Below are 25,325 nucleotides of genomic sequence, written 5' to 3' on the forward strand. Positions count from 1 at the left end.
GTACACTTTTGTGATGCGTGTTACTTGTTTCGGCTCAGGTGAAACCCCCCGGTCAGGAAAAAAACAACGTCAATGACATGCGTTCTCTCTCGGGAGGCGAGCGCTCCTTCTCCACCGTCTGCTTCATTCTGGCACTCTGGGAGATTACAGAGTCACCCTTCCGGTGCCTGGATGAGTTTGATGTCTACATGGTATGTACTCTTGTGTGATGACTTTATTGAGACATATCAAACATTAGTATTTTACATATAAAGTGTATTGTGTGTTTAATAAGCTCTCTTGTATTTTTAAGGACATGCATAATCGCAGCATTTCAATGAACATGCTTGTGGCCCTTTCAGAACGTCAACATCTGCGACAGTTCATCTTCATCACCCCTCAGTCCACCAGGTAGAAAAATAAAAGTCATTACATGTTTTATGGTGAAACTCACTGAAACGTGTCTAATTGACCCTAGTGGGGAAAAAAACCTAAAATGTATATTTACATACCCTGCAATTGTACATTTGGTATACTTAAAAGTATGCAAAATTTGAACAACTAGTTTTGGACTTAATGCACTTTAATTGTGCAAAAGCAGTGCTGAGGTCCAACTAAAGATACGCGTATTTGATTGTGCTAAAGTGGAACTATTGCAAGTATACTTCAGGTACACTTTAAATATCTTGCATTTAAAGACTGATATTATACAGAGATCATATAATCATTAATAGTGATATTAAAACACATTTAGGCAAAATATTAAGAAATGTGCATTGTGCAATAAAGAAATACTTCAGATTATAATTTTATATCAGTAAGTCTCAAGTGATATGTCAATAAATATGTTAATGGCTTTAAAGTATGAAATAAAAGTATTTTAAATTGTTTTACTGTGGGATATTTCTCACCAAAAGCAAAACAAATTTTTGGTTTGAAATTTAAAAACATCATAAATAAAGTGTTTTCTGACATTTTAAAGGAATTAAGATACATTAAAGACAGTTTAAATCATGGGTGTTTAAAAATGAGAACTTCAATAGGAATTTCATCATACAAAAAGACTTCAATGTATGATGCCTGTTTTAGGACCATTACCGTGTTTGCATTGTCAGATTTTCATTACTGTAAACTTGACACATGTTGTAGATTTCCTTTTTTTTTTAATGCAAATCTGAATACATTCAGTAAAACAAAAGTTATCATTATGTATACTTCTAATTTTGTGCTGAAATATGACCAAACTCTTGAAAGTTTTGTGAGATGCCAGATGTTACTCAGAGTAATGATCATTCATGATCAGCGTCTCCTGTCTCCTGTCCTCGGAATCACATTTATTCAGGCAGAAAATGCAAACGGTTTGTAGACCACAAATCCTTAAGCAGGTTTCTTAATGACTTGCTGAACTAGTGCTTAGTTAATTCGTTTGCATACATTAGTTAATCAAATGCATAATTGTAAACCAAGTAAAAGTGTATTTGTCCCGTAATGAGAACATTTTCTTTGAAATTTTTGCCCAGAGTCTCGTTTGTTAAGGTGTTAAGTCAATTAGAGATCCAAAACTCTGTTTCCTCACACAGCACTGAATTATAGAGTTCATGTTTTTGTGTATAGACATTGATGTTCCTTTGCTTTATCTTTCAGCCATCTGCCTAAAAGTTCCCATATTACGATCCACCAGCTTCAGGATCCAGAGAGAGAAGCGGAGGAGGAGTGAGATGTGTGTTAGGTACGGACATTGCCTGGAGAGACAGTACTGAAAGTGTGTATATGTCTGTACATTTTATTATTCATTTGCTTTTATTTATTTTTAAAGAGGTTTTATGGTTCTAGTTCTTCTGCAAAGGATGTTTCAAAAGCACAAAACGTGTGCCTAATTTGTGTTAGTGTGAAGTCCAGGCCATTTCATCAAGTTCATCTGGTGTTTTTTTTTTTTTTAAATAAAAAATTAAAAAATTAAAAAATTGGAGGCTCAAGGAATAGTTCACCCAAAAATGAAAATTAGCTTGAAATGTACTTAGTCTCAGGCTATCCAATATGTAGATGAGTTTGTTTTGTCATCAGAACAGATTTGGAGAAATTTTGCATCACATCACTTGCTCACCAGTGGATCCTCTGCAGTGAATGGGTGCCGTCAGTAATCCACACAACTCCAGTACATCTACTAATAATTGCAAAGTGAGACGTTGTGTGTTTGTGGGAAACAAATACATTAAGACCTTTTTAACGTCTAACTTAGCTTCAGCTAAAATATGAAAGTCCTCTGTACATACTGTAATATTGACTTCTTTTGTGAAAAATCTGAATCAGGAGAGAAATATACGCAGTGAAAACAGTCCAAAAAAGTTCTAAACAAATATGATGGTGGATTTTGACATGAGATGTACTTTCTCACTGAAGGAAGCGTTATTATGGATTATGGACTATATTTTGAACAGAAGTGACGTTTTGAACTTAAAAAACCCTAATGATGGATTTGTTTTTTTACAAACACACAGCTTTTTACTTAGAGATATTAACTGATGGATTAATTGACTGGAGTGGTGTGGATTATTGTGATGTTTTTATCAGCTCATTCTGACGGCACCCATTCACTGCAGAAGATCCATTGGTGAGCAAGTGATGTAATGCTAGATTTCTTGGCTGTCCTGAGGGTGAGTAACTTTTTATTTTGGGGTAAAATATTCCTTTCGGTTTCCAGCCGTTAGCACCTGCTCGTGACGGTTTGAGTATGTTCAGAATTTGTATTTGTCAGTTTAAACCTGCATCCTCTGTAATAAACCACAATGCTCTTCCTAAATATCATTAACCATCTGATTTGTGCTCACACACGACCAAGCACCTGCATTCTGAAAACAACCCATAGATAGTTTATTGATTTTAATCACAATGTCGTCAGTGCAACTGTTACATACCGAGTTGAAGACATGCCACAAATAAAACACAAACCTCATATTACACAATTAAATGACTGCTTCAATTTGGCTTTACCGTAGTAGGTACAAATATTTACAGGGCAAACATATACACTATTTATTGGGCAGTTGCATTTTACAAAGATGTGTCTTGTTCTCCGCCAAAGGGACTGACACCATCCTGAATGTCACAAGATGTGAAAGTAGGAGATCTGGAATGCCATATTTTTAAAGTCTCAGGAGAACATAACATACGGAGGATACAAAATGTCGAGAATAACATAATTGGGTATTGGAGGTAATTGAAAAGTTGCTCCTGAGGGATGCAGCTAAAAACCATGGGTACTGGAGTAGAAATACTGTTTTACAAAAAACGGTTGAATAAAAATGCAGCACACTAAGAGTAAACGTGTACCAAACCCATTTAGGATAAGGTTTTGTATCGTAAAACCAGGGGAAGCGGATCCATTACTAAACGCCCTCCAGGGAAAATTCGCTTAAAATGTTATATTGCCCTTTCTGTATTAGTACTAAAACGAATTCACAGGCAACCATTCATGCATGTGCGCAAAATGTAAAAAAAAAAAAAAAAAAAGAGCGTAACGCAATAAGAACAATGTCAGCGGTGGTCTTTTAACATCAAGGAAAAGAAACGTTGGTTTTAGACTGGTTAAACAGGTTATTAGGTCCTCGTGTCAGTGCAAATTAAGGTGAAACCAGCAGAAGCCAATGGCAGATGCAAATCATGACAGAGGCGGGGCTGGAACGTGTGCCTTACAGAAAGCTTTTACCACACACATGGTACGTCTTTAAGAGGAAACATGCACCCGAGGGAGGACATCTAATGGATAGATGAGGAACGAATGTAAATCTCACACATTAGCATTGTTATTGATACTATCATTTATATAAGGCCTCCCTTGTATTATTCGTCAAGGTTGCCGAAATGAAGAGAGAGTAGGTTTTTACACTTAGGACATGCATGCAAATAACTTACATTTATATTCTCAAGTACAAGCACGTTTGGAAGGAGGGCTGCACAAACCTCTCCGCCCTCCTTAATTTCGAGTATTTCATCGTAACATTTAGTGTGACGCGCTTCGGTTCCCAAACTACTGCGTGAAGTACGGCAGTCGACGTAGTGCGTGATCGGAAGTATTGCGGCTAGAAATGAAATACGGCGGAGCACTTCACTGACGATGGATGCGTGAAAACAATTTGATTTACACGTCTCACATTGTTGCATGTTGGAAATTAAACGGATATACTCTAAACTCTTTAGCAGTTAACGTTCTCATGCATACTAGTTGTTCGATCACAAGAAGAAAGTTTGTTTAAAAGTAGTCCAAACATGTTACTCTTGTGGAAATGAGAGTGAAAACGGATAACTCATTCAGTCCGGAGCATGCTAGCATGCGCAGCCTCACTTCTGCATGTCGCACTGCAAGAGCAGTACGATGGACGGGTCGCTCTTGGCGGCTTCTTTGAACTCGTCTAGTGAGATCTGGTCGTCGTTGTTTTTATCCATCTTGCTGAAGATCCGATCCACTCTCTGCTCAGGTGTCAGACCGTCCTCGTTCATCTTCATCATTATCACCGTGCCCACCATTTTATAAATAGCCTTCGCACAAAGAGGAGAAAAGACTCTGCTTTAATGACACGAGGAGGCGCTGAGATGGCGTATTCGTGCTGAAATGTCCTTCTAATTTTTTTTTTTTTTTCAGTTTTGCCATTGGCACTTTCCATAAATATGATACACGTTAATTTTAAATCAAGTTGAAGTGTGTGAATTCCGTGCCACTAGCGTCACCGAGCAAATTACGTCCAGGCCCGTTGGGTCACTCAAATATACGGATCGCAATTCTGTTCACACACCTCACCCATGAAACTAAAGAAGGATGAATCTGCAACCTTGTTACGCATTCTGACATGTTTTTATTTATTGTATTTATTTATTATTTCATACTTATTGCTCAAATATCAAAACTGCAGTGTCTCTGTTCAGAAGTGTCCTAAAATAAAACAGTAATAAATCAAATGAATAGAAAATATAGCATTAGTAACCTTTTCTGTTATGAGAGCTATTAGATATTATCAAATAAATGCTCACATTTATTGGAAATAAACACACTAATTAAGGATTAATCTGTTTTTGTCTCTGTTCTGACGTGCATTAATTCTTGGCTGCAAAAGCTGCAAACCTCATTTAATATTTAAAAGAAAATCATCTTCAAAGCATTGGAGGCATTTTATTTTGTTACGAGAACTATTAGATATGATCATATAAATAGTTTTCCTCAATCTATTGAAAATAAAAGCACTATTTTAGGATAAATCTTCAACCTTGTTGCTCAATTTATTTTCATTTATTGTATTTATTTATTATTAGCTCATTTATTACCAAAGTCACATGGTATTTGTTCAGACATCCTAAATTTTGGTTGTAAAAATTGCAGAGCTTATATAAAATTATTAGAAAATAAATTGGATTTATCTTTAATACAAATTGTTTACTTCAAGTTATAATAAAATTATAATTCATCTCCAACCTTGTTACTCATTCTGACATGTTTTTATGAATTATATATATTATTTGTTTATTAATTTATATGTATATATTGGGTTTCCCCTAAAACAAGCAGTTTTCTACAATCTTTTGCAAATAAAAGCACTAACTTTGCATGAATCTTTTTTTACTTATGCTACTCTTTCATTTTATTTAATTATTCATTGCTCAGATATCAAAATCTCAAGGTGTTTTGACGTAAAGACAAAATTTTGGTTGCAGATATTACAAACCTGAGATCAACGGTTCATCGGTTGATATCATTTTTAGTTTGACCTCCTGGTTTTGGACATTCAGGCCCTGTTTTGTACCCTATTTGTGGAAAGTGCTTATTTAAACAGATTTACCCACTGACATTCATTTCATGCAAATAAACTGGTTTTCTGTACCTCTATAATCTCCAGCATCTCCACTCGAGTGATCTTGCCGTCTCCATCCAGGTCGTACATGTTGAAGGCCCAGTTGAGCTTCTGCTCGAAGCTTCCCCGTGACGTGATGGACAGGGCGCAGATGAACTCTCTGAAGTCGATAGTACCGTCACTATTCTTATCAAAGGTCCTGAATGCATGCTGCGCAAACTTCGACGCGTCACCGTAAGGGAAGAACTGCAGGAAAAAATGAGATTTGCTTTAAATAATAACGACGGTCTCAAACTTGAACTAAATATTAAGGTTTAAAGCTTAACTTGTGAATCTGGACAAAGTATTAGAAACTGCTGTATTTGATTTTCTGTGGAACACAAAGAGTCTTCAAGCAGTTATTTTATTCAATATTTTAGTGACCTCAAACAAAATTGAGCCTTGTGAAGTGCATAAGAGTGTTGAATTTAGTTTTGTTCACCAAAAATCTTCCTCTCTGCTGCAGTTCAAGATTATTAGTGAATATCGGCTCACATGTGGCTGTAGATGACTTGAAATACTGTATATCACATGCTGTTCAACTACATGCTTTTCTGTCCTTTTTGGATCTTGGTAGACGTGATCACTGTTCTATTTAAAAGTTCTTCTAAACGTCTGCCCACACACAGCTCTGGATTGACATGAACATCAGGAAATAATGACAGCGTTTTCATTATTGAGTGAACTGTTCCTTTAAGAGGGATTTGTGGACACTTATTGATTTTCATGTGAATTTTCTATAGCAGCCACAGCAGGTTCTGTTCTTTGCTTCAGGTTCATTCCTCGGCAATTCATTAAAAAATAAGTGGGCACAAGTACATCTAGCAGCATGTTTTCACTGAGGTCCTCACAGCGTCACAGTCGTTCTATGAATAAAATTTCACAGACGGACGCTTTGACTGTAGTTTGTGCTTAGCTCCAGTAAAATGTGTAACCCTACTGTCTCACGTTAAACAGACTATGACACTTACTTTCTTTTTTGTAGCTCTCTTCTCCTTTTCTGACCTTTTTATTAAATCCATCTACATTTTTTCAAAACTTGCATGGTTATTTTCAATAATCCTCGAAGTAGAATTTAATAATTACTGGTTGCTGAGGTGTTCTGAATCATTGCCGTGTGTTTTTGTTTCTTCTTTGTCCTTACATTTTTATTAAATCCAGTTATATTTTTTCAAAACAAAGTACAATTTCATATGATTTCAGCATTTTACATTTTTTTTACAGGCCCAGTTTTTTTTTTGTCTTTTTCCTGGCCTTTTTATTAAATCTATAGCATGGCTGCCTGGTTAATTTCAATAATATTATTGAAATTAAAAGTAAAATTTAAAATTATTTCAAATTTACTGGCTGCCAAAGTTGCAGTGCAGTTGCTAGGGAATTCTGAAAGGTTGCCAGTTTTTTTTTTTTTTTTTAGCTCTCTTCTCCTTTTTCTTGACCTTTTTCATAAAATCTATATTTTTTTAAAGGTTGAATGGTTACTTTCAATAATCCTCAAAGTAGAGATATCTGTAAAGACATCTTTTTTGTTCAACAGAAGAAAGTCAAACCGGTTTGGAACAACATGAGGGAAAATGATGACAGAAAATACATTTTTGGGTGAACTATCCCTTTAAAACTTAGTAAAAGCCCCAAGTATGAGCTTTAGTAATAGTGATCTTTGAACTTGTAAAAAAGCCCGTAGACTCTCACCTTAACATAGAGCTGCTGGAACTCATCCAGGTTTAGTCGACCGCTGGGACAGTCTTTCAGGAAGCCCTTGTACCATTGCTTGAGCTCATGTTCATTAAACTCTGTGTTCTTCACAAGGTCCTCCATCACCTCAGGGGTCAGTTTGCTGTTCTGTTTTCCCATGATTACTACATGAGGAAGAAAGAAATAATATAGAGTGTTCTCCCAGGTATCTAATAAGAGATGTGGGTGTAGATCGAAACTGTTAATGTATATGCATGTTTACAGTTATTTTCTGACAGCTGCTCTTCTCCTGAAATGAGAATCTGAGTTGAATTTTCATCCATTTATAGACACTGATATCAAAATAGAGCAACAACATAAACAGTCACAAAATAATATTTTTTTGATTAGTTGGTCATGTTTTAAAAGCCAGTGCTGAGCATCAGCCATTAAAAACTGTGTATTTGTAAACCTCTTGGTATCTACACTCTTAAAAATAAAGGTGCTTCAAAAGGTTCTTCAAGCGAAGCCATAGAAGAACCATTTTTGGTTCCACAAAGAACCATTCAGTCAAAGGTTCTTTAAAGAACCATCTCTTTCTTACATTTTTACACTCTGAAGAACCTTCTTTCACCACAAAGAGCCTTTTGTGAAACAGAAAGGTTCTTTATGGAACCATTTAAACAAAAAGGTTCTTCTATGGCATCATGAAGCATTTTTAAGAGTGTAAGGAGGAGGTTGGCTGATATGCTGTATACATAAACCAATTTAATAATAGCAAATAATACAAATATTTTTCAAAGTGGTAAATAAAGGTTATTGGAAAATACTAAGTCAATTTTTCTACTTCAGAATTATACATTTATTGTAGTATGTTAATTTGTAATTATTTGTGAAATTTACTAACATTTTTTGAGTGCTAATTGTTTTACAGCCGGTAAATAATGTTTATATAGCCTATATATATAATATATTTATTTTAAATCACTCAAATTATTAGAAAATGTGTGCCGTCCAAAGATTTTAGATGTATACTTTTGACAATAGATTTTTTTTTTTAAATGATACCTTACTTTATTAGCCAATAAGGCCAGGACCCAATTGCAAGAAACGAATGAAAAGAAAATGAAATTAAAAGTGTATTGTCATTTAAGATTTTCCCAATTTAGGAGCTTTCTTGCAACTGCAGGCCGATATTTGGTTACTTTGAAATATGAAATTGAAGTTGCTGCATCAGCCTATGGACATTCCACATTCTGTCAGTTCCAAAAATATTATTTGCACCCAATGAATTGGAAATCTCATATTCATTGCAAAATAAGAAGGAGCAATTTGATGTCAAGAATATGAATGCAAATGTAGATTTACAACTATCTCCATACTATAATGCACACAAAGTAGGCTACTACTTATAAAATGATGTCCAGTGCGATCAGCTCGTCGCAAGCAGCCTGGCCGTGATGTTGTGCTTCTCGAAATAGATCAAAGTCACAAGAGTTTATGTGTAAATGGGCATCAGGTAAAATAGGCTACAAACGGGGAGGGGTTGGAGATGAGCTTTTTATCTCCATGTGGAGCGTCTGTCTGTGCTTGCAGCCTCTCCTGCATCAAATCAAACGTGAGCGTGAAAAACAGAGCAGCCTCGAACACATTCGATAAGAATGCGGCTTTAATTAAAGTCAGTCAGGAATTATTACCCACGACCCAATCGTCACTCTTATGTAATAGTGCTGAGGCTTTTTCAAGCACCAATGGCTGAACGAATGACCTTGAGAAGGGAAACCACTGGCAAGCGATGCAGAATAACGATTAACAGAGGACTTCACGAGGAAGATCCGTTGAAGAGCATCTGTGCGTTTATACATCACGAGCCTTTTGGTGTGACAGAATATGGGTAGAACATCATTTGCATTTACGCATAACCGAGCCTACTAACGTTTACCCTCCCAAACGAGCATTTTCATGTGTTTTTATTGATGCACCAGTGTGAATTTGGACCGTTCCGCCAGAGCCCGCAGAGAAAAGACGCAGTCCCTTTTGCCCGTGCATTGCACTGTGCTCAAATCACATCAAAAATCTCTGAGAAGGCTGAGAAACATCAGTGCGTCTCTCAAATTCATTACACAATACCAAAGGTTCGTCTCTGAGCAAACGGGCTGTGACAAGCAACCAGTGAGCTTTTGTTGCAATTGTCAAATGTTTTAATTAAAGCCTAATATACTCAAATCAGGCCACGTAGGCTACTAATAATGCATGCGAGTGAACGTTCTCACTCAGTCACTCATTCATTCGCACGTTCACCCATTCACCATTGACGCCTGTTAGATCGTTTCTCTGCGTTAAATGGCAAAAGCAACAAAACAAACAAAAAAAGAAACATACATGATTGCGAAACGCATAAATGAGGGCTGCATCGCCTCTTACCTTCGAGTAACGCGTTAGAGGCTGATGGAAATGTGCTGGTGCTCGCAAGCCGTCCGGTTTCGCGTGTGTCGAACCCAAACTCCTCGGATTCGTCGCGTTTACTGAACGCCAAATAACGTGTAAAGGTGATTCCAGCTGACACGATCCCGCTTCCGTCTGTGTGTGTGCGCTATGCGACGCAAGACATGCGGCATGCAGCGAGCATCACCACCACCACGCTATGCTGCTCCTCGCCTGCGTTTGCGCAAATTGGATGCTTGCAACCCTGCTCTTAGGGAGCTCGTGTCAGTAAACAGTCTATTAACCACAGTATGCATGCTTTACGTGCGAATCTGTTGGTGAACGGTCTTTATAGCCTACCTATTGCAAATTCTTTCTGTTCTGTATGTTGGGGTTCCCAAAGACTCCAGTGCCATATGTGAGGGAATTATAACAGTTTATTTTAAATCAACCTCATTTACTTCCATTTCCTGTAAATATGTTCATCTGACCTAGTTTAAATCAAGTATTCTTCACTTCACATAGGCATGCAATTTACAGGATTTGTAAAATTCCTTTTTATGGAGAGCCAAACATTTTCTACAAACATGTCAGGGGAAGAAAGAAATGACAGAAAAATGTATTTCCTAACCAATTGCATTGCTTTCTAATTTTTACTGTTAAATGTCAGTTTTAAATTATTCAAACAGAAATGCTGTTTCAATTTTGGGTTACATTTACATTTACATTTATGCATTGGAGACGCTTTTATCCAAAGCAACTTACATTGCATTCGTTTTACATTTTATCAGCTCTTAGTTAGTTAGTTAGTTAGTGAGTTAGTTAGTTTGAGCCCAGCAAAACACTGCAGAAAATTCAGTAAAAGAAGTGAAAGAAAACAGCTGGTTAAATGCATTCTAATCTTAGGCTGATGATACATGGTGCAACTTTTTGAATAATGTTGTCAGGCACCTTTGGGCATTATTGCCATCAGGTGAGACACAGGGTCCACAACCGATGTAAAGTACTATCCAGATAGACATTTGTTACCCATTCTCAATGGGAAAGTGCCTCAAAACATTGCCTCGTGTATCATTAGCCTTAGAATGTTTAAATGCATTTCTGTATGTGTCAGATACCCCAAACATATGTAATATTGTCAGGGGTGTTTGAAATGTTCATTAGTCCACCTTATTTTTAATGCAGCTAAGAGCGGATGCTGCCATTTTAAACCTGTATGTGCACAGCTTCCAGTTATTTTTAAAAGCACAAAACAGGTCGTTATGCTGCTTGATATAACAAATTGGTTTTTATTATCATATTATTTTTATGTATTCTCTTAATTATAAACATACCGGTTTGTAGTGCAAATATTTTTACTGTTTACATAAAAAAAGAAACAACATGAATATGATGGTTATTGAAAACCTAAATGAGGTTTTTAGCTCATGAAAAGATTTTCTAGTGATTTCTAGAAGGCTAATGCAGCAGATATATTGTGCGTGTGGTTTTAAATGGCATCAATTTGAAGGATGGTTAAAGAAGGATTTCTTTAATCACTTGCAAATGTAGTCTGCTTTCTTTTTGAATCTTAAACTCAACAGCTGTACCAGCCAATTAAGCGGTTGGAAAACTGTTGTGTATATAATTTTGCTCACATTAATTTTAATTGGCTTCAGCCTTTCAAGTCATTTTAGTGGAAACACTAGGCCTACCTCTGTTTTGTTAGTCATTTACTCATACCAAGGGTCATTATTCAACCTCATATTGATTTATGACTTTTTTGTGTGTGTGAAACAAAACAATTTCCCAGCTAAATGTCCAAGCTGTTCTTTTCCATGAAGGTTAATGGTGCTCCCTTTAAGGAAATGTCTGATATTGTAATATTTTAGTTTTTAATGATAAATACATATAGTGACATTTTTATCACTTACAGAATAAGTAATTAAATATGACTAATGCATTTCAAAGTAATAATAATATATGGACCAAATGTTTTCATTTATCAAGACTGTTGCTGCAGGTATTGTGCTTCCAGTAAATGAACTTTAAGAGAGTTTCATATAAACTATAAATCATCTCTGTTTTGGCTCATATACGTTCACACATTTAGCAGATGCTTTTATCCAAGGCGACTTACAGCTGAGGAGCATAAGCAATTCATCACATTATGATAATGATTTCTCTGGCAAAGCAGAACATCTGTAACCAAAAATGTTTCACAGTTGAAAGACCGTGTATCTTTCCAACGCTGTTGTTGAACTACTTTCTATAATCATGCTTTGTATATAAATACAAACATGCATTCTTAAACAGCAATGAATAATTAAGTCAGAAACAATAAATATGTGAGAATATGACACATAATGTTTATTTGTTTTCTCTCAGTGTGACAGCAGAACTTCAGATGCTCGTTTCAGTCCCATTTATTTGATGTTTATAGCAGTCCTCAAATGCAAAGCATTGCCATCAGTCTCCTGTGAGAAAAACCGAATAAAAAACAAGATTACATATGCATTAAACACTTACATATGAGCATCCTTGATGAACCAAACATCATCTACCAATCATGTGGACGCTGTGGAGGTCTGACGTATTGTGTATTTAAACATTGGGGAAGGAAAGAATGACATCATTTTCCCCTCTGATGTAACACGACCCATATTCCATCTATTTATGCTTCTATTCCTGTAGATGAAGCAGGGTTTCCTTCTTACCTTCTGTGATGTTTTGTGTGCAGCGATGTGAATGAGTGAAACCCGCAGGACGGTTTGGGCTGATGGGACGCGAGTGAATCATGGGGGGTTCACTGAACATGACGGCGGTGCAGAATAATCCTCAGGATCCGGTGACTCAGCTGGGTTTAGTGAAGTCAAGAGCAATCGGGTTTAGTGAAGAATACAGTGCTTGAATGATGAAAACACCATAAAGATCATGTGTGTCAAAGGTCGAGTACCAGCACTCGTGCATGAAAACACATTTACTGATTCATTCATGTCATTTCACATAACTTTCTATATTCTGTCAGTGGATTCAAGTGTTGTTTTGATTTCAAAATACCTTTGTTCCATGGAAGAACGAAAGGGTTTAGAACATTCTTTTTTTTTTTTTTATGAAAAACGTATGCTTCATTTATTAAGTTATTAAGACCTTGGAGAAATAAGCTCTACCAGATGTTTTCTCTTAATTACACAACTAATTGCGTTGACAGTATTTAACTTATTTTAGATAAACATGTCTAATCAGGTGTGAAAATGTACTCTACACTACCGCTGAAATGTTTGGGGTCAGAAATATTTTTCTGAAACAATTAAATCTTTTATTTAGCAAAGATGCATTAACATGATCAAAAGTGACAGTAAAGACATTTATAATGTTACAAAAGTTTTATATATCAAATAAATGCTGTTCTTTTGAACGTCATATTCATCAAAGATATAAAAAAAAGTTCCACAAAAATGTCAAGCCGCAAAACTGTTTTCAACAGTATAATAATAATAAATGTTTCTTGAGCTGCAAATCAGCATATTAGAATGATTTCTGAAGGATCGTGTGATTCAGGAATAATTTACATTTTAAAATATATTCAAATAGAAAGCTGTTATTGTTATTTTGTCATTTTGATCAATATACTGTATATGATGATGAGCATGAGATACTTTTTTCAATGGTATAATATCAGCAAATGAATAGGCATAATTAGTCATGTTTTTAATATGTTATTGTAAACCCTGTTTTGGACTAATGAAACACAGCTGTTGTGTGGGTGTTGAATTTCTTAAATCCTCTTCCTGCCATTCCAATTCAGCTTCCAATAAATCTCCAAATAAAATGCCGCAAGTCTTTTGAACAAATGGTGAGGAATGGTGCTTCTGGAGGTGACGCCACTATTCCTGGCTTCAGCTGCCAATGGGAGAATAAGCTTTCAGAATACAGCCATAATGTCTAATTATAACTAAAGAAGATAACTCCGCTGGGTCGGCTGACATTTAATCAATAACAGAGGTGATGGATGAATGCAGCGGCTGCTTTAAAGAGCAGTGCGGAGAATAGAAAGAGGGTGATAAATAGATAATAGAATTCACTGTAGCCACGTGAAAATTCATTTTGAGCAGAACAGATGATGACATACATGGGATTTAGAAGGGCTAACCTTAAATCCTGTTCTGGCCTTTTCCTGGTAACCTTCATTGCAGGAGCTAGGAGACTCGGGATAGTGATCGTCCTCGTGAAGCGCTTGGGGCCCGGTATCATTCCTGTCTGTCTGGGGCTGAATGAGCCGCTCAATGAAACTGATTGCATTTCACTCCTGTTGTTTGGCCTTTGTGCCGCATCCACAAGAGCGCACGTTAGATCTATAGACAACAAACAGAGAATATTGACATGGCAGGTTACTGGCCATTATGTGCTAAAAGAGTGGGGAACATCCGTGATTTCTAACATGATTAACAGGCCTGGAAAATGCATTGGAAGTTTCCAGAGTGAATATTCTCTAAGCTCTCAGAAGAAAAAGGTACAAAATCGTCACTGGGGTGATACCCTTTCAAAAGGTATAATATGTACCTTTAACGTGCTAAAATACCTTTTACCACCTCAGTGCAGCTTTGTAACTTTCTTTCTAACAGTGTACTTTAAAATGTTTTATGAGTGCTGAAACTGCTCTTTGTGAGTACATAAAAAAGTGCATGTTCGGTAATCACAAGCAATTAATTAAAGGAAATGATGTGGTTGTAAGAGTGCGGGAATCATAATCATCAACTTGTTTGAAAGGATGCTTGTTGAATTTCATAAAATAAAAGTGAATAATAAAAAGTAAGTCGATTTTTACTGTACAATTATTAGTGAAAATGTTTACTGAAGATTTCTGGGAAAAAACACAGGACAGTAATGAATTCTTTTTTTTCTTCAGAAATTGAAATAGCTAAATTTCACAAATAATTACAAAGAAATGTCATGCGATGCATTGAATTAAATAACATTTTTTGAAGTTTTCTCCACTTGTTAATTAGGTTGACCTTATTAAATTTATTTTAGATCAATATGTCTGATCAGGTATATCAGAAAATATGCTTTTATATTTCAATTCTTTTAATCAGCAAGGACACATCAAATTGATTAAAAGTGACAGTAACTTAAATAACAAGTAATTTAAATAAAATAAAATTTTAATAGGTTTTGGTGATCAAATGTAGATCATTTTTGAAGAGGATTTTATTTCAAAGTTGTATTTTCAGACTTTTATTAGCCCTCATTAACAAGGCAGTTAATTATGGCAGCTGTTGTCCTTTTGCTTTAGATGTGTGTATTATTCTTCACCTTCCCCCAAAATGCATGTCTAGATCTAAAGATGGCTGAGACTTCACACACACAGGTTCAGTCCTCTCATTAGACTAAAGCATTGAGTGCAGGAGAAGACGAGTGCTTTTGCCATGGATACACACACATAAACATCCATCTCCCTCACACCATTCAGCATGAGCCTGCATTAAGCAGCTATAGACACAGAATGAAAGCAATACACATAATCAAATACAACGAGCACAGCTAAATAACGCTAACCCTCTCACCTTACCTTCCAGTCAAAGCCAAAGCAAAAATAATGTTAAAAGCATGCAGGAAAGCTTCAGTAGAGTTGCTCCTCTCATCATCCACAGCATGTCATGAAGCCAAAGCGCGTGTTTCAGTGTTCATGATGCTGCCCAGTCCTTGTTGTCATGGAAACAGGCATCCAGATCCTGGGCTGCTTCCCATCACATGTTCATAAAACATTCTTCCATAAAGCTGATATGAGGTCGAGGAGATGGGATTATGGCTAGGCTGCTGGCTGTCATTATATATGTCAGTAACTGTATTATTTAATGAGAGCATCTGGCTGACTCAATATCAAATCCTTCCACACATGGAAGATTTTACATGGATGCACACATTAGACTAACATGGGAATTATAGTTGCAAAGAAACTGCACTGCATTGAAATGGAAAGAACATAAAATGAAAAAATAAACAGATAAACCAATGAGGAAGAATGGTTTCATAGCCCTTAAGAAATTTGTTATTATTATTATTTAGACTATTTATAGTATTGGAAATTTCAGCAAGAAAGACTCAAATCTATGCAAAGTGTTAAGAAATGTGTTCTTGCGAATAAGAAAGATAATGAACAGTACAACAGCATGGACATTGCCAGAAAAATATAGATATATTTTTAAATGAAAAGTTTTAATCACACTTTATACAATGAGATCAATAACAACTTAAATTTTTCCCAATTTTAAGGAATACACATGACAATTTCTCCAGCCCCCTCTTTTCAATCTAGTTATTACAGATATTCTTAAATGCTTACAATTCAAATACACAGATGACTTTCCTGCTCAGTGAACACTCATGAGATCAATAACACTTCATAAAAAACTCTTATTAGGATTCAGGAATTATTTTTGCAGCTCAATGTCTATTACAGTATACAACATAAATTAAATTACAGATAATAATAATTCAACAATTAACTTTTGGGAACAGATCATTTTCATTTTACTACTGGAAAGTAATCTTGCAGTAGATGAAAAACATGAGAAATGTTCAAATACCAAAGAATTGTATATGAACTTGGTATGCACCACAATACAGTACAGTACAAAATAAAATAAAAATTAAAAAAGTAAATTCAGCATCCTCTGCACATTTGGTCAAATTTCATTACAGTGTACAGTACTATAGCAGTTTCCTGGTCTCCTGACACAAGACTAGCTATATCTCAAGGCAGTCATTTCTCAGTTCTGCAAACATACAGTAGGCCTACACATAAAGAAAATGGTTACAAATAAAATTTGACAGTCACATGTTTGAAGGTGTACAACATGTGCTACAGTTTACTGTACATATAGAAGAGTGAAATTTCCATCATCTAATGTACTGGTACTGTACTGTAATTATACTGAATGTGTAAGTGTAAAACCCATGTATATTATTCGTTCAGCTCTCTCCTCTCTCAGTTGATTGGTGTCATGTTTAACTTACTCATTGTTAAACTTTTTGAGAAATATGTCTTTGTTTTGAGAACTGAATTAATGATTTGGGAAAATGGGCCAACTAAAATCAGTTATATTATGTTAACAATCGAGAAAACTGCAAAACAAGATTCATACCTAACTCTGCTTTTTCGTGATCGGCATCTTCTTATTGATTCCATGTTATTGTTTGTCCGATATGGCAGAAAGGCCTCTATATCCATGATGAAAGTGGACCGAGCAGTCGGAGAATCGGATCACCAAACAATTACGGGATGAATCTCAGACATGTCCGGACGGGATTAGATTTCTCAGAGGACTTCTGAATAAATCGAGAAGCAGTATCTGATTCACAAACAAATGTAAAAACAATTCGTTAGTGAATGGGCTGCGCTTTGTGTTTTTGACTCAAAAAGAACCGGTTCATAAGAGTCATTCGTTAATGAAGCCGACTACACTGGGCGCGCTGCGTGCGCGTGCAACCATCCTGCACCATCGCGCGCTGTCATCGCCGCGGCTGAAAAGTAGCAGATGAAACACTGTTTACATTTATATTTTATTCTGTGATCATTCTGGGGTGGCACAGCCTTTTCTTAGGGTGGCAGTTGCCACCCCGTGCCACCCCGGTAGATCCGCCCCTGACTGGAAGCCATGGCTGGATAATTTCATGTTCATAATCACCCTGGAGTGCTCAAAATTGTGAATATGAATGGAATGAATATGAATGAATTTTACTTATAAGAATGTCTAGGGGTGCCAATAATTGTGTTCAACGTGTATTTGAGAAAAACATTTATTTCATAATGATATTTCCCCCCATTTTAAATTCATATTATCCAATGAAAGGTTAGCTTTTTGTGAATTTTTTAAATAAAAGATCAAAAGAAGTAACAATGCAGATTAATTTTCACAGCTCTTTTTTGATCATATTTACCAAGGGTGCCGATATTTTTGGCCATGACTATATATATATATATATATATATATATATATATATATCAATGAGGAAGAATGGTTTCTTAAGAAATTTGTTATTAATATTATTATTTAGACTTTTTAAGAGATTTTACAGTAGGCTATTCGAAATTTCAGCAAGAAAGACTAAAATCTATGCAAAGTGTTAAGAAATTTGTTCTTGTGAATAAGAAAGATGATGAACAGTACAACAGCATGGACACTGTCAGAAAAATATAGAAATATATTTTATTAAATATATAAAATTAAAAAAAAAAATCATGCTTTTAATATTGTTTTTGTATTGACAATTTTGTTTTATATAAATATAAATATATATATATATATAATAAGCCACGCCTAGCTTCTCACTATTCAAGAGGCGAATTTGCGAATTACGCTAAACTCATGAATATAAATTAGATCATTCTGACGTTGTTTCCTCTGGCTAACTGGAGCGGAGAGACACGTCAACTAATTAATATTCATGAGTCATCGCTCCCTTGTCCAAAGACCACGCCCAACTCCACTGTTCAAGGCGTCCTTGCAATAAAGCTTCCGCAGTTTGAATCATCATGGCAGCCGGCAAAGCGTCCTTGGTGGCGCTTGGACTTCAGTTCTGTGTGAAAAATAAGCTTCTGTCGAAGTCAGCTTTGCCTGGTATTGTCAGCTGTATTAAAAAAGGTAAGGGCTTTCAATGATAGGAATATTTATGTGATAATGTCATTGTGTTCGTCTTTGACACTGACATTCTGACAAGACAAGAACACCCAGTATGTTCGACTCTAGATAAATAAGAGAAATGTTACAAATGTCTCGAATAAATATCACGAAATCTTAAAATATAACAGGTTTGTATCGCCTTTTTCTCTTGACTCTTGTCTTTAATGTATGTCAGTGGTTCAACAGCGTTTACAGAATTTATGATAGTATTGTAATTTTAGATTGTAGGACAGTATTTACATAAATTATCTTCATTTGTTGTTGATCTAGACAGTTTTAATCTAGATGTTTAAACTTACATATAAAACCACCGCTAGAGAGAACAAGACTTGTTAAAACTGAACTCTTGATTCAAAACCTTTGTAAGCTATAACCATTGTGACAACTAGCCCCGTTCTCCCATTGAACAGATGTTAAATAAGAACAATGTTGATAGTGGTCCTTCAGCACTTACAAATAATCACGAGAAATAGAAATGTTGAATGAAGTGCAATCATGCTGATCTTGTTCAACACAAGTATTCTTGTTTAGTCGTGAAACATCAGTCTCATGAAACTATTTTCTGTCTTGCAGGTCTTGCCACAAGTGTGTTATCTCAGACTGTTGAAGTGCCCAGCGCCACAATCTCTCCAAGCGGCAGTTTTGCCGGACCGCTGGAGCATTACAACAGTCTCATTCAAGATGGACAGTTAGGAGAAGATCTGCAGCAGAGGGCTGTTTTGGAAAAACTGGATCAGATGCAGAAGGATCTTCGAGGGTACAGCAATGAACGCTCAACACTTTTCTCAAAGGTAAACTGCACAATGTTGTGTGGCCTAAAGCCGGCAAAATAATATGCTGCAGATGTGCTTTTAACAAATTCAGACTTCTTTTATCTCTGCAACAGTTCTTTTCAAAGAGAAAGCCACCGAAAGGTTATTACATATATGGAGATGTCGGTAAGTTCTGTGGCATCATGTTGTGGCTCAGTCAGACTTTTTTTGTCTTGTTATTGAAGTAAGCTGCTCAGTTCTGTTGTCAATGCTTATTTTCTCATTTTTCTCATTCAGGCACAGGAAAAACTATGGTTATGGACATGTTTTATGATCATGTAGAGACAGCCAAGAAAAAAAGGGTCCATTTTCATGGATTCATGTTGGATGTACATAAACGTAAGTTTATGATTTTTTTTTTTTTTTTTTTTCAGATTTGAACAAGATGCTGTGATTACACTTTATTGGTGTTTGTGGTAATTTTAATTAATTGACTGATTTTCATTTTATTTTATTTGTTTATTTTTATTGTATTTAACTATTAGTACTATTGATTTTGTGACAACCTCATAACATTTGGTAAATATATTATTTTTCAATGTTGTCTGATATGGGCACTGTTTATCTTCAATGCTTTTTAAGCTAAAGACAGAAATTAGCTCAGAGTGCATTATTTAGCATCTGAGTGACTGAAATAGTCCAAAAATGATCTATATAGGAGTTTAAGTTCTGTATATCAATTATAAACCGATGCCAAAATGAGTAAAGTTGCCATTATTTGCTCTTACTCAGATAGACTCATGTTTGTATAGGAATCCATCGGCTCAAGCAAAGTTTGCCCAAGAGAAAAGTGGGTAAAATGGCAAAGGCGTATGATCCTATCGCACCGGTTGCTGAAGAAATCAGTGAGGAGGCCTGTCTTCTGTGTTTTGACGAGTTTCAGGTGAATGTTTCACTCAGTAATCGTGTAGTTGCAATCTAATCAAGCTTTGTGATCGCTTCAGCGTACTGAGATCTGCTTCAGTTATCTATTAAATCCATGCAGTGACAATAAAACCGGTACTGAGAATAATCGGTATTGATTTTTAAGGTTTCTTTTGCTTTCTCTGTACATTAGGTCACTGATATCGCAGATGCCATGATTCTTAAGCAGCTCTTTGAGAACCTCTTTCTGAATGGGGTTGTAGTTGTTGCCACGTCTAACCGACCTCCAGATGGTAAGAAGCTATGAATCCAGCAAAATACTGAATGAATGTAGTAATGAATGAATGAATGTAATTGTTATACACATTCTTTTGGATATAAGGGTAACACTTATCAGTTGCTTGTACTAATCAAGAGATCAACTGACTCTTTGAAAAGCCTGTTATTTGTAAATTTGCTTCTTCAAAGTGACTGCCAGTGACTGTGCAACACTACAAAATTTTTATAATAGTTGTAATTAAATTATTGGAGTATGTTTTAAAAGAAAATACTATTTCAGTCTTTCTGTTTAATTTTAATGTTTAATTCAATGTTATTTGCCTGTAACTTTTTTAAGGATGTTTACTAGCAATATCTGAGTGAAAATTGAAGTAAATCATGCACCGTTTTTTTAATAAATTTTTTTTTTTTGGGGTGTAGCCGTCACATAATGTGCAGTTTCTTTCAGTAACTCTTGGCTTCCAAATACAAGTTTGTTTGGAGCACAATATCTTGTTTTACAGATCTGTACAAAAACGGATTACAGAGGGTGAACTTTGTGCCTTTCATCGCCGTGCTAAAGGTAAGCACTTTAGCAACAGGTGTATTATCTAATACACTTAGTGCAGTGTTTATTGGTGTTATGTAGTGTACTTAAAGGAATAGTTCACCCAAAAATGAAAATTTGCTGAAACCCTCAGGCCATCCAATATCTAGATGAGTTTTTTTCTTCAACAGAACAGATTTGGAGAAATGTAGCATTACATAATTTGCTCACCAATGGATCCTCTGCAGTGAAAAAACGTCACAATAATCCACAAGTATTCCACACCACTCGAGCACACCAGTTAATGTCTTGTGAAGCCAAATTTCTTTTTTTAATGTGATGTTTTTAAATCAGCAGTTTGGGCTAATTCTGACGGCACCCATTCACTGAATAGGATCCATTGTTGAGCAAGTGATGAAGTGCTAAATTTCTCCAAAATCTGATGAAGAAACAAACTCCTCTACCTCTTTGATGGCCTAAGGGTGACACAAATTTTGGCAAGTTTTAATTTTTGGGTGAAATATTTCTTTAATGCTCTTGTTGTTGCACTTTTGGGAATACAGTCAAAACAGTGATAATGCATGTTAAGTTACTTTCTGTTATAAGTGCTGCAAATAAAGCAGCGGTCAAATGTCTTGTAAACAGGAGTACTGTCAAACGCTGCGTCTGGATTCCGGAATAGATTATCGGAGAAGAAATCGCCCTGCAGCTGGGAAACTCTTCTACCTGTGAGAAAATTCATTATGTTGTACAAATGAGATGTTACTGCATTAGTTTAGTGATGCACTTTTAATCAGTTATGGAAGTTGACTACTTTCTTTAATCAAAGACCAAAAGTATTCCTGAAGTGTTTAAAGCTGAAGTGTAAAATTTCTGCACCACTAAAGAGCTACAGAAATAATAAGTTTTCAAACAGTCCAAACAAGCACCATTAGATGAGTCACTGTTGCTTAGGCAAGTCAGGATGTGCCATGTTTTCAATATCATCATGTGGTTTGCTTTTGTTGTCCTTTCATATTAAGATTAAAAGAATTTTAGCATCCAAAACAGGACATGCTTTGCTTGAACAGTCAATGTTAGTGCTTTGACCAAGGAGGAGTAAATAAAAGCATTGTATTATGAAGTGATGAATTATTTATTAAATATTTTTGAATTTAGTTCCAGTGAACCTGATGTTGATGCAACACTCGATAAGCTGTTCGATGAGATGGCCTTCAAACAGAATGACAGTAAGTTGGCTGCTAATGTGTTTGCTAAATAACAAAACACTCATTTAATTAGCTAATGGTTTATCAGTAAAAACTTCAGTAGAATTTCTATGGCAGCCCGTTAGATGTCATTGCTACAGATGTGAATGTATTTACCATTATGTGTGTGTTATGCATCCAAAATTTTGTGAGTTGAGAATTTCATTGTGCTTTAACTTTATAATTTATGCAAATTTGATTCAGGTTCATTTTGTTTCTCACAGTTACTCGGCCCAGATCTCTAAAGGTACATGGCAGGATATTGACACTTGCTAAAGCATGTGGGACCATAGCAGACTGCACTTTTGAGGAGCTGTGTGATCGAGTAAGCTTGTGTTTCCTATGTTTTTTCACCATCCTCCATTGAAATTAAATATATTAGTGAGTAATGTTGTTTTAACCGTTAGCCGATAGGAGCAAGTGACTACCTGGAGATCTCTGCTGTGTTTGACACCGTTTTAATCCGAAACATTCCATTGCTCACTTTGAACAAGAAGACGCAAGCCAGACGCTTCATAACTCTCATTGACGCACTGTATGAGCACAAGGTAAGTCATGATGAAGTTCTTGTGATTTCTGTTGGAAGGTCTTAAAGGCACCTCTCACAGTTTGGTGGAACATCTTCACAGGTTCGAGTTGTGTTGCAGGCTGAAGCTCCATTAGATGATCTGTTTGTTCATGAACACCACGGCGATCACGACCATCATGACACTCATGTTTTATTGGATGATCTGGGCATTTCAAGGGTAATTTACAAATTGTTTTCTATTCAGATTCTTTGAGAATTAAATAAGGAACCTTTTTTTGTTGCAAGCTGAAAGTTTGGGGTTGGTAAGATATATATATATATATATATATATATATATATATTTTTTAATGAGATATATTTGTAAAAATGTTTTTGAAAGAAATTTCTATAGTAAATATTGTGCAATATTATTACCACTAAAATGAACTGTTTTCTATTTGAATATATTTTAAGATGCAAATTATTTATGTGATCAAAGCTGAATTTTCAGCATCATTGCTCCAGTCTTCAGTGTCACATGATCCTTCAGAAATCATTCTAATATGCTGATTTGCTGAAACATTTCTCATTATTATCAGTGTTAAAAACAGTTTTGCTGCTACACATTTTTTGTGGAATCTGTGATGCAATTCATGATTCTTTGATGAAAAGAAAGTTCAAAAGAACAGCATTTGTTTGAAATCTTTTGCAACATAAATGTCTTCACTGTCAATTTTGATTAATTTATTGTATCCTTGTTGAATAAAAGTATTAATTTTCTTTCATTAAAAAGTCTTACTGACCCCAAACCTTTGATATAGTAGGGTGTATGTGTTGCTCAATAGGACTGGCCAAAATGAGAGTAATGAAATCACGATTGAGAATATTCAGTTTCGTTATGGTGGGTGGGGTGTGCTTAATTGTCATGAAAATAAAATGCTCCACTAATACTGCAAAATAAAACCCCTTACTGGTCTTAAAAAAATAAACTAGTTCACCCAAAAATGAAATTTTACTCAAACTTAGGCCATGCAAGATGTAGAGGAGTTTGTTTGTTCATCAGAACAGATTTGGAGAAATGTAGCATTGCATCACTTGCTCAGCAATGGATGCTCTCCAGTGAATGGGTGCCATCAGAATGAGAGACCAAACAGCTGATTAAAAACGTCACAATAATCCACACCACTCCAAGTCCATCAATTAACATCTTAAGACAAAAACTGCCTTTGTAAGGAAATAAGGAAAAATAAAAGTCTGTAATCCATAATATTGCTTTCTCTATTGAAAACAAACTCATCTGCATGACCTGAGGGTGAGTCAGCTTTTAGGTGAACCATTCCTTTAACCTTGATGTGTTGATGATCTGTTCACATTGACGGGCAGCAGTGATTTGATTTTCTCTTTTAATGCATCAGGATGCAGCCAGCTCGTTGGCGATCTTTACAGGAGAAGAGGAGGTGTTCGCCTTCCAGAGGACTGTATCTCGCCTTACTGAGATGCAAACAGAGGAGTACTGGGTTGCAGGAGATCGGAGCTCTAAGTAGCTTTTATCATTACTAACTCCATATACACAGCGGCCATCTCAACTATCTTAAGACTCAGCCTCTCATGAGGTCCTGGGATCAACTCCATTTTGATTTGGTGAGGACTGTATTTTAATCAGAACTGTATGAAATAATGCTGCACTTTATAAACGCACATGCAAACATGAATAAGAGACCTCTTTTTGAGGTTTGGTCTTGAATGATGGGCAGTTTTTTTTTGGAAGAATGTGGATGTGGTTCTGCCAAAGATGTGTTTTGAAATCAGGCTGCCCTTCTGGTTATGTAAATGGTTTGTGGAATATTTTATTGACAGATAGCTGATATGCAACCTGTTTAAGATTGTTTGCATTAAAACTATTTGAACTTTTATTTATGTCTGATTGTTCTGAAGCTTTCTCTTGTGATTCTGTTTGCAGGTAGATTTATGTGGTTTATTCATCATTATTTATGTCCAAAACATAATATGAGAGTATTAGTCATGTATATTTAGGTCTAATGAAGGGGACATGGTCGGACCTTTGCTGTGATGATACTTAAGTCAATCTCATACTTAGGATTAGAAATTTGTTTAAACCCCAAATTTTAAGTATTACATTTTGGTTTGTATCTTGTCTGTAGCACACATTGTGCATAAGTGATGCCTCTCAACTTTGTCAAAGAAAAGTGTAGTTTAGTAAAATTATTATTATGTTTTTAAATTTATTGTTCACCCAGTTATTTTTATTTAATATTCCTATTAATAGTTTAAAATGTTCTCCTTAATTTAAAAGTGCAAACACCTCTACTAAAATAAGCAGTACCTTAAAAAAAAAAAAAAAAAAAAAAAAATATATATATATATAAGAAGTACACTTCTATGAGACAAAGACTCCAGTCATAGCTGGATAAAAGCCATTTTATTAATAATATTAATTTTATTAATTATT

At 35.5% G+C, this 25,325-nt stretch overlaps 3 protein-coding genes and 1 long non-coding RNA gene across 6 annotated transcripts in view; 2 read left to right on the forward strand and 2 right to left on the reverse strand.

Annotated features, from left to right (window-relative positions):
* Window positions 1-13,999, forward strand: part of smc6 (structural maintenance of chromosomes 6) — a 27,816-nt gene extending 13,817 nt beyond the window's left edge. The window contains exons 25-28 of one of the 3 annotated variants that reach the window (XM_058749330.1): window positions 39-191; window positions 293-390; window positions 1,624-1,708; window positions 12,673-13,999. In XM_058749330.1, coding sequence (XP_058605313.1) covers window positions 39-191; window positions 293-390; window positions 1,624-1,696 — 324 coding nt within the window. In that variant the 3' untranslated portion in view covers window positions 1,697-1,708; window positions 12,673-13,999. Of the gene's footprint in view, window positions 1-38; window positions 192-292; window positions 391-1,623; window positions 1,742-5,864; window positions 6,003-12,672 lie in introns of those variants that run through there. The other 2 variants (XM_058749328.1, XM_058749327.1) reach the window with 2 other exon arrangements.
* On the reverse strand, window positions 2,845-10,223 carry vsnl1b (visinin-like 1b). Its single transcript, XM_058749331.1, has 4 exons — window positions 9,954-10,223; window positions 7,548-7,714; window positions 5,850-6,065; window positions 2,845-4,515 (listed from the first exon to the last, which is right to left on the reverse strand). Exons 2-4 carry the CDS (start codon window positions 7,707-7,709, stop codon window positions 4,318-4,320), a joined length of 576 nt encoding a protein of 191 aa, XP_058605314.1. The 5' UTR covers window positions 7,710-7,714; window positions 9,954-10,223; the 3' UTR covers window positions 2,845-4,317.
* On the reverse strand, window positions 12,314-15,578 carry LOC131523191 (uncharacterized). Its single transcript, XR_009266722.1, has 4 exons — window positions 15,505-15,578; window positions 14,086-14,287; window positions 12,650-12,789; window positions 12,314-12,409 (listed from the first exon to the last, which is right to left on the reverse strand). It is a non-coding gene; the product is annotated as an uncharacterized LOC131523191 (long non-coding RNA).
* A 2,867-nt stretch (window positions 15,579-18,445) lies between these two features.
* Window positions 18,446-24,768, forward strand: afg1la (AFG1 like ATPase a). Its single transcript, XM_058749171.1, has 13 exons — window positions 18,446-18,580; window positions 19,193-19,410; window positions 19,506-19,557; window positions 19,669-19,770; window positions 20,184-20,314; window positions 20,489-20,588; window positions 21,078-21,136; window positions 21,746-21,828; window positions 22,259-22,329; window positions 22,572-22,672; window positions 22,755-22,895; window positions 22,977-23,093; window positions 24,271-24,768. Exons 1-13 carry the CDS (start codon window positions 18,472-18,474, stop codon window positions 24,397-24,399), a joined length of 1,413 nt encoding a protein of 470 aa, XP_058605154.1. The 5' UTR covers window positions 18,446-18,471; the 3' UTR covers window positions 24,400-24,768.
* Window positions 24,769-25,325: the final 557 nt, after the last annotated feature.

This window comes from Onychostoma macrolepis, chromosome 17, assembly GCF_012432095.1.
Source record: "Onychostoma macrolepis isolate SWU-2019 chromosome 17, ASM1243209v1, whole genome shotgun sequence".
NCBI lineage: Eukaryota > Metazoa > Chordata > Actinopteri > Cypriniformes > Cyprinidae > Onychostoma > Onychostoma macrolepis.